Genomic DNA, 10,000 nt, shown 5'->3' on the forward strand with positions numbered 1-10,000 from the left:
CTCCCAATGGTGAAGAATCACTTACGAAATTAAATAATTCTTATATCCGAATCCATATTCAGATCTTCACCAAAATCGAATCTATTCGCCCTTGTCAGACACCCAACCTGTCCACCAGGTTTCGTCCAAATCCGTCCGCAACTTTTTGAGATATCCTGCTATGTATCGTTTTTGGCCCAATCTCCCAATGGTGAAGAATCACTTAAAAAATTATTGTAGCTGCATCCGAATCTGGATCTTCACCAACATCTAATCATTTCGTCCTTGTCGCATACGCTACGTCACTGCCAAACTTCGTCCGAATCCGTCCACAACCTTTTGAGATATTTTGTTCACAAATAAACAAACTGACAAACGGACAGCCAAACAGACAGTGGTGAAAACATAACCTCCATCCACCTTTTGGTGGCGGAGGTAACAACTTGTGGATAACAGGATGTAGTAGTGAAAAATATTAAAGCAGAAACAGATTCAACAACAATATGTCTGAAGCTCATGGAGGACTCATATATTACACATAGGGCAAGAATATTCGTCTCGGACGTTCGGACGAATATTCGTCTCGTCTCGGACTCGTCTCGTCTCGGACGAATATTCATTCGGACACAGGACATTGGAATTTAACCTGGGTCTTTGGCATCATGAGATATTTACTCAGATGGTAACAACAAGTGGCCCAACTCACCTCTGTGCTATCTATGCTTGTTTATTTATTTGCCTTTTTTGGTGTCTCTGAAATCTTTCTTCTGCCCCTCCAAAAAATCCCCAAGACGCTCCACGAATTGTTCTGAGTGGCTTGGAGATGAAAGACGGGGCACATGTTGTCGTCGCCGGGACCAAGCTGCGTCTGGACATTCCCATCATCGGAGAGCCACCTCCCAAGGTCTCGTGGAACCGTGGGAATCAGGGTATCCCCACGACTGGCGGACGGATCCGTGCAGAGGCAATGCAGGAAACAAGCTCACTGGTGATTGACGTGGTGGAGCGTGACGACGAGGCCACGTACGCCATCCAAGCGAAAAACGAGGCCGGAGATGCAAACGCGAGCATCAAACTGAAGGTCATCGGTAGGCCATTTTCAACTCCTGTGCACCTCTTCCATGAGCCTAAACTTTGTATACAACATATAAACAGAAGTGGGACCATTGCATATGTGGATTAATGGTTGATGAAACCGAATGTGTGACGATCTGTGCAGGCAATGTAAGTGTGTGACTGTGTCGTTCAGACGATGTGAGTAAGTGTTACGCCGTTTGTGATGCAGACCTTCCGGGTCCACCAAGTGCTCCTGAAATTACAAGCATTGGAGGGGACTGGTGTGTCTGTGCTTGGAAGCCACCAGCATATGACGGAGGACTTCCAATCCTCGGTACCCACAAACAACATTTACAATTATTTTGTACAATATGAACTTCTGACCTACTCAGCATGCCACAAAGGTGGATTTTGGGGTGAGGAAGGTGGGTGTAAGAATGAAAAAGCAAGATAGGATGAGGTCGTTTTGGCTTGACTCAAATTTGCATGGCCTTGCTATCATCACATGAAATGGATGTCACAATGGGCTCTGGTTGCTTGACAGAAAATGCAACATAACATTCATTGACAACATAAATACCTGCAGAAATCAATCATGATTTCTTTATGTTTCTTTCTTCAGGATACATCATTGAGAGGAAGAAGAAGCAAAGTAATCGGTGGATGCGTTTAAACTTCGACACATGGAAAGAGATGACCTTTGAGGCGAAGAACATGATGGAAGGCGTGCCTTACGAGATGAAGGTGTTCGCGGTCAACTCACTTGGCACCTCTGCACCCAGCGATCCATCACGTACTTTTGTACCATTGGGTATGTTGGAGCACACCTCTATTCCCCCAGCTCTCATGTTCTCCTGCTCTCATGTCCTACAGCTCTCATGTCCCCCAGCTCTCATGTTCACCTGCTCTCGTGTCCTCCAGTTCTCATGTCCTCCAGCTCTCATATCCTCCAGCTCTCGTGTTCTCCTGCTCTCATGTTCTCCTGCTCTCGGGTCCTCCTGCTCTCGTGTCCTCCAGCTCTCATGTCCTCCTGCTCTCATCTCCTTCAGCTCTCATGTTCTCAAGTCCTTCAGCTCTCATGTCCTTCAGCTATTATGTTCTCCTGCTCTCACGTCCTCCTGCTCTCATGTCCTTCAGCTCTCATGTCCTTCAGCTATTATGTTCTCCTGCTCTCATGTCCTTCAGCTCTCATGTCCTTCAGCTCTCATGTCCTTCAGCTCTCATGTCCTTCAGCTCTCATGTCCTTCAGCTCTTATGTTCTCCTGCTCTCATGTCCTCCTGCTCTCATGTCCTCCTGCTCTCATGTCCTTCAGCTATTATGTTCTCCTGCTCTCATGTCCTTCAGCTCTCATGTCTTTCAGCTCTCATGTCCTCCTGCTCTCATATCCTCTCACTCTCCCACCTTCCTTGCATGTCCTCAAGGTCACTAGCAAGCCGCTTGCCTCTTTAGGTAGTAGGTTGTAGACAGCAACTGCCCAGGGGGGTACTCCCGTCCTGACTTAGGAGCATTAAAGTGGTGCCCGGAACCATCTTACACACTGTCCGTGTCAGGATTGCTGGTCTTACTTACTGTCTCACTTAAACTACAGCTACCGCGCTAGCTTTAACCTCTCTTCCTCGCAAACAAACACCATAGACTTTTCTTCTCTTTCCTTTAAGGCCTGACCTCAATGAGGGCTATACAGTCTGTGCCTGGAGCCTCCAACATAATAAATAACAGTTCACATCATATTCATATATTACCTAGCTTCCACATTTTTATTATCTCTACTTTCTATGGCTCCTATTCCTCAACATCACCATGCCTGGTTGTCTTCCTCCAGCTGCCACCAGTGAGCCTACTCATGTTGGTGTGGATGATATAACAGACACCACCGTGTTTTTAAAATGGAGACCACCTGAGAGAATCGGTGCAGCAGGCCTGGATGGTTATCGTATTGAATACTGCATTGAAGGAGGTGCGCTTTGAGTAGTTGTAATATGGAAAAAAGGAAAATATAGAATGATGAAATGAAGGAGATGGAGTCACTTCAAGTTGATAGATGTATAAATGAATGTGGCGAACAGGATCAGATGTATTAAACAGACATTGTTAAGGCTGGGTGGAAATAATTATTGTTTGTCATCACCCCACACCTACCACCTACGGAAGTTCAGCTTCCCCTAAAAGCATTATTATGTTAAGTGAGGACTACGACAAGTTATGATGTTTATACAACAAGTGCAAAATGAAAAATCCTGTAAATATAGAATTGTTGTTCGAATATTTAACGTCTACCAACGCCCAGTGCTTGCAGACAGATCTTTGGCTTCGCGTGCAAGTGGCTTCACATTCATCTGATCGATGTTACAAACATTGATGCCTCGTCCTGCCTGCAAAACACCATGAGGGTGACAGCTTTACATGGCTGAACCGAGATTTGAACCCATGTTATACAGCCAACTCAAAGTGGCATTATGGTCGCCAGACTCTGGAATTCTGGTTAGAGGGTCTGTTTCTGAGTTTGGGAGGTCGACGGCACGTACCCTGGCCAAGTAGTCGTACCGATATGTTCAAATGTCACATGCTGCTTCCTCGCTCGATGCTCAGCATTTAGACCGAGTATAGAGCATGGACAAACCCCGTGGGTTGCAATCTCAAATGGGAATTGGGGGAAGGGGTTGTTCCCAATTACCCGCTGACCGTGGAGGGAAACGCGATGAATGGCGTCGTTGGTAACCGCAAGTGCTTACCCAAGATTGTCGGCCGTGTTTGTCTGAGGTCAAGTCCTGTGTTGTCTGACATCTCTGTCTACACGTGTGAGTGTGATTTTTGTGACAGCTCTTCCATGAGCGTTATCCCTAATGATCAATCCGGTTAATCCTCAGATTTTTGAAACTAGCAACGGTACCTGCCCTACGGGCGGGGCTTCAATTGGGAGGCCCAAATGAAAAGGCAAAATATCAGAAATTGAAGGCTTTTTTTTAATTTTAAACGATTCATAATAAACATCCGTTAAATCATATCACACGCAAATCATCAAAATCTAAACAGTACATGGCGCCCATTTTGAAAAAAGATTGAATTCTGCAAAACGGAAGCGGCAGCTACACGTCTTTCTCAGTCGCACGTTTATGTGTGAAGAGTGCGCACAGAATCTGTAACACGGAAGCGGCGCTACACCTGTTTCTCAGTCGCTTTGCACACGCTGCCGTGTTATATCGGAGCCGCACGTTTATATAGGAAGAGTTCGTCAGGAGTCGATCTACTCTCTCCTGGTACGTAGAATAAACTATTTATAGAATTTCAACAAAACCCACATCATTGTTCATATCGGTAAATATTATTCCATCGTGATTGGAAAAACTGGAAAATTGGAAAACCTGGAAAACTTGGAAAAACAATATAGCCTATTTTACTCCCAGGGGTCCCAGGAATACCCACCCAAAATATCGTTGCGATCGGTTGAGCCGTTTTTGCGGAACCTTCGAACGGACGGACGGACATTTGGTGAATTATTGTAAGATGTAAGGTTAGTTACATTTAATGTAAAGACAGATGGCCGATGCAACTTTTTTCCTTGTACATGTTGTCATGGATTACAAATGAAATTTTTTTGGGGTATTTATTTTGCTTGAATAGCAAGATGGGTTTATTTGAACACACTATACTATTGGATTCATATTTAGCATTGTTATTGTATTTCCACAATGTTTGGGTTGTAACGTGCTAATATGGCACATCAGGCCCTCTTTTCCTCTTCTTATTTAATTGTCATCCTTGGTTTTGTTTTGTTGTTGCTTTTGTGTTTAGAGGACAAGTGGGTGTGCGCGAACCCCGACAAACTTATTGAAACCCCGGGGTACACCGTCAGAGACCTACCTACTGGTGCCTCCTTATTGTTCCGCATATTTGCGGTAAACCTGGCGGGGGAGAGTGAACCCGGGATCATGTCGCAACCGGTCACCATCCGAGAGAAAGTTGGTATGGACGGGCATTGGGATTTTCATCGGGCCATAAAATGTGTGCTGTTATGACCTCAGCTGGTTTAACACTTTGCAATGTGAGATTTTTCTAATCTTACTTGTACAATGTGTAGTTGTGTAGAATATTACACTTTAGAAATAGCTTATGCTTGTGCAACCTCCAGAGTGCGATACCGAGATCCCACAGGGAATTAAACTTGTAGCACCTGCGTTGCCATTGTTGGGCCTCATTCAGTCTGGTTCATGTATCCATTCATTAAGATGTCCTATCCCATTTATCTCGTTGTGTACATTGCTGTGCTGAGTTTGAGGAAAGAAACCGATGATAACAACATGGCCGACCATCATTTGTTTAGGACCATCAGAATGACTTGAGCTCCACATACACCATCGGTACTGTTAACAATCTTATTGAAGTGCAACATGACAAGCACACATATGTATAGCACAGCCCTGTGTGCAAAGGAGGGTAGCATATCTGCTCCTCCATGCCCTTAACTGCTGCTTCCAAGCGCCGAGCAACCAGACTCGGTGGTGTAAGGTTAGAACGTCCACTCCGAATCTGAGAGGCCGGTGGTTCAATCTCTGGCCGAGTGATACCAAAGACTTTAAAAATGGTTTGTGCTGCTTCCTTGCTTTATGCTCAGCATTTAAAAGTGTAGAGCATGGACAATCTCCATAGGTGGGCATCTTGAGGAAATACTCCCACTGAGTGCGGTGAGAAAGGCCATTGTTGTGACGTCACTGGTACCCAGAGTGCCCTTGGAAGTGACAGCACTTCCTCCAAGCTCATTGGCTCTGTTTGTCTCGTCTAACGGTCCTGTGTTGTGTCTCGTGTATTTATTACTTGCAAAATCGAAGATTTTTCAAGTATATTGGTCGGTTGCGTTTGTGGTTCTGTCTGTCTGTCTGTTTGTTTGTTTGTTTGTCACCGGCCTACAGGTCACAATTCTAAACCGATCGTCACGAAACTTCACCAAGTTGTATAGGTCGTCCCAATTGAGAAGCCGATTGTTTTTAGGGTCAAAAGGTCAAAATAGGCCAAAGGTCACCAACTTTGCCAAATTTCTAAAATCCTCAATTTTCATCTGATTGACTTGAAATTTGAAGAGGACTTGCATATCTGGTCACTGAATTCAAACACCATGTATATTTGAGGTCAAAATAGGCCAAAAGGTCAACATAGGCCAAAGGTCACCAACTTTGCCAAAATTCTAAAATCCTCAATTTTAATCCGATTGACTTGAAATTTGAAGAGGACTTGCATATCTGGTCACTGAATTCAACCACCAAGTATATTTGAGGTCAACATAGGCCAAAAGGTCAACATAGGTCATATTTCTAAAATCCACAATTTTCATCTGATTGACTTGAAATTTGAAGAGGACTTGCATATCTGGTCACTGAATTCAACCACCAAGTATATTTGAGGTCAACATAGGCCAAAAGGTCAACATAGGCCATATTTCTAAAATCCACAATTTTCATCCGATTGACTTGAACATTGAACAGCATTTGCACATTGAGTCACTAAATAGGGAAACAAACTATTTTTGAGGTCAAAAGGTCAACTCAAGGTCAACCTTCCAAAATTATCATTTTTCATCTGAAAAATCGTCACTTTTCTTCCTATTGACCCGAGCTTTGATCAAGATTGTCAATTTTAATCTTGATGAAATGGACAATTTATTTGCTGTATCAATGGGAAAAAAATTCTTGGGGGGGGGGGGGGAGGCGGATATTGCAAGTATCGTGCTCCGCATGATGTCTTCTTGTTTGTATGTCCATATGTGTGTGGCAGCTTCACTACGAGACTTATAGATCCTGTATAGAAATAATAAAAAAATATTCAATTCCATGCGCTTTACGAATTGTGAGCTAAACTTCGCCTGTCCCCTCCATCTTGACCTATTCCTGTCCAGCATTCAGTCCACATTTGTGAATTGCATATTCTAATGAAACGAAAGAAAGAAGGAAGCTCCCAAAGTCCATTTCCTTTTTACCTCTGCCACCGAAGGTGGATGGAGGTTATGTTTTCACCCCTGTCTGTCTGTCTGTTTGTTTGTCTGTGAACAAGATATCTCAAAAAGTTGTGAATGGATACGGACAAAATTTGGTGGAGTGGTGGGTGTGTGTCAAGGACGAAATTATTAGATTTTGGTGAAGATCTGGATCCGGAACTGGATCTGGGAATTTCATAAGTGATTCTTCACCATTGAGTGATAGGGCAAAAAATGATATGTAGCATGATATCACAAAAACTTGTGGACGAATTATGATAAAATTTGGTGCATGATTTGGTTAGGCAACAAGAACAAGCCGATTCGATTTTGGTGCAGATCCCAATCCAGATCCGACCTATCAGTGGGTACAAAATGTAAACTGTTCAGCCTGGCGGAGGTTTGCTCTCTACCGAGTGCCCTTCTAGTTCTCTGTGTGTTTGTGTGTTGTTGTTTTTTACATTAATCTAAAGCTCGTAGAAGGGATTATATTTAAATGTAAATTACATGCAGGACAAGGACATTTGTAGAACATTAATGCGAATTCCAAGGACATCAGTAAACAATTAACAAATACATAAAGTAGATGAGATTTGAACATTGGTTTTTAAGTCTTAAGTATTTTAAATATTATAAACTTATCGGTTCAGATGCGAACGCTAAACTTTGTCCACCTGTATTTTGTATCCTCTGTGATTAAAAACCCTCAGCGTCGATTTATTTCTGAGATTGATCATTACACGCATTACAAATATTATAATACGTGCATAACGTGGTGAACAAACAATTTGTGAGATTCAAAGTAATGAAAATGCAAGTATTACAAGCACAAGTATTGGTGGATTATTTCTTGATCTGGGTACCATTTGTCCCAGAGATTGTATTATTGGGCGTTGTTTAGAAACAATTTATACTTTTTGCATTCGGACTGACTCCATCCTTTGTTCAGTGCATGCCCATGGTGCAAGCTTCATCATCGCACGGGGCAATCTAATGTTACAATTACAAGGGTTTTTTTTTTTTTTTTTTTTGTATACTGAATCGAGGCTCGTGAAAGAGCTGACATTTACTTCACAAACAAATCAACCAGACAAACAAAATATATAAAAAGAGGGAGCGGAAAAACAAGATGGGGAGAGAAGGGGAAGCATTAATCTGTTCGACCTAAAAGGGACCATCGCGTGACTGTTGTACATCCCTTATTTGGACCTCCAAGATTGAGACGCTCACAATTGTTCTTCCCAAAAGCTAAAAATGAGTTGATTGGTTCGAAAAAAAGTTTTATTTGGTTTAAAATAAATGGATTAGGGTATTATATTTGCAAAAAGACGAATTTTGACCAACTTACCCATCCCCCAAAAGTTTCACCCAAATTATTATTTCCTCCCAATCCTATACCCCGCAACATTCCTCGGCCTCCTTTTCTCCTCTACCCTTTATACAAGGAATACAAGGAACTTGGACACATGAGGAGGCCATTTGGTCCATCACGCCTGTGCTTTATCCCCACCCTATCCATTTCACATATCAGCTTAAAACATTTTTATTGGCTCAATAATTTCTCACCTAGTCAAATAACAGCTCGTATGATTGAGTCCAAAATTCCTATCAGTGGCTTTCAGCACTTTATTGTCCCTGAAGTAGCATTTGTTTTGTCTCCATCTTCACGTTTGTTGAGCAACGTCTCCTTGTCCTTTTTTTCATTGCCTGAAGTGTTTGTCTGTTCTCTTGTGCTTGAGACAGAAAGACCTCGGATCCTCATTCCAAGACAACTCCGGCAGGCGTATATCAAGAAAGTCGGAGAGCCGGTCAACCTCGTCATACCTTTCATGGTTTGTCGTTTGTCTCTTCTATTCCTCAATCCATAACCCAATCAGGACTACATCTATTACATTAGAAAAAGATGGAATTTTTTGATATTCCCACTCCCTGTCCCATACATGTTGTACGTGTTCCTTCCCTCCCATTACGAATATCTCACAATACTATTTCCTTTCTCTTTCTACACTCGCTCCACACACTTCCATCTCCATTCTCTCTACTATCCCCATCAGCTCCATCTCATTCCCTTCTGTTTCTCTATTTTCCCTCAATTTGGCACTCACTCACTTCCCCTCAATTCCCCCCCCCCCCCCCCCCCTTCCCATGCCTCCCCCCCCAAAGCCCTCTCCCTCCCACAGATCTCTCGATGTCTCCATGTCTCTCGGTCCCTGCTCTCAAATGTTGTGTTTGTGTCCTTCCCCCTCTCTCCCCATCTTGTCTACCGCTCCCGATGTTATTTGTTCTATGTGTCTGTTTGTCTTTCTGTGTGATTAATGTTCGCTCTTTCACGAGTCTCGATCTTGTATACAAAAAACAAACAAAAAAACTCCCATACTACAGCCCATGGATATAAATAAATATCTGACACTATATAGCAAAACAAATGAACCTTTGAAACTGAACACTCAATGACAACAACCTTTGGGACCTCTATTTCCACCAAATTGGAGGTTTGGACCAGAAAAATAAATAATTATTAATTTGCCAGAAAAAATAATTTATATTTTATAAGCCTACATTAAAATGTATTTAACATGTTATTTCACAAGGATTATGGCTCGAGACGTTAAATTCTCACTACATACCTGTGGTGCTGCCGGGGATTCAGGTTTTGCTGTATTTTTTTTGCAGGCCCTTTTTTTTGCAGGCCCTTTTTTTTGCAGGCCCTTTTTTTTACAGGCCCTTTTTACCCCCTCCACCTTTTTTTTTTAAACCTGGATCCTCATGTGCATACACACGGTACTGATGCTGTGACTATTACTTCACTTTTACATCTGACTCATGCTATCACATCTCTTAGGGCAAACCTCGGCCAAAGGTGACCTGGTTGAAGGATGGCCAGGCTGTTGATGTCAAACAGGTAAACATCCGGAACTCAGAAACGGACACCATCCTCTTCATCCGCAATTGCTGCCGTGACGACTCTGGGAAGTACGAGTTGACTGTCACAGTGGAAG

The 10,000-nt window shown here is 42.9% G+C and overlaps 1 protein-coding gene across 5 annotated transcripts in view; it reads left to right on the forward strand.

Annotated features, from left to right (window-relative positions):
- LOC137431215 (myosin-binding protein C, slow-type) overlaps window positions 1-10,000 on the forward strand; it is a 55,864-nt gene that overhangs the window by 35,011 nt on the left and 10,853 nt on the right. For all 5 annotated transcript variants that reach the window (XM_068122290.2, XM_068122291.2, XM_068122288.2 and 2 more), the window contains exons 15-21: window positions 771-1,067; window positions 1,265-1,369; window positions 1,658-1,846; window positions 2,859-2,993; window positions 4,829-4,999; window positions 8,745-8,833; window positions 9,844-10,000. The exon at window positions 9,844-10,000 is cut by the window's right edge and continues 39 nt beyond it. In XM_068122290.2, the coding sequence (XP_067978391.2) occupies window positions 771-1,067; window positions 1,265-1,369; window positions 1,658-1,846; window positions 2,859-2,993; window positions 4,829-4,999; window positions 8,745-8,833; window positions 9,844-10,000 (1,143 nt within the window). The remainder of the gene's footprint in view (window positions 1-770; window positions 1,068-1,264; window positions 1,370-1,657; window positions 1,847-2,858; window positions 2,994-4,828; window positions 5,000-8,744; window positions 8,834-9,843) is intronic.

This window comes from Myxine glutinosa, chromosome 7 (genome assembly GCF_964187855.1).
Source record: "Myxine glutinosa chromosome 7, kmMyxGlut1.1, whole genome shotgun sequence".
NCBI classification, from domain to species: domain Eukaryota; kingdom Metazoa; phylum Chordata; class Myxini; order Myxiniformes; family Myxinidae; genus Myxine; species Myxine glutinosa.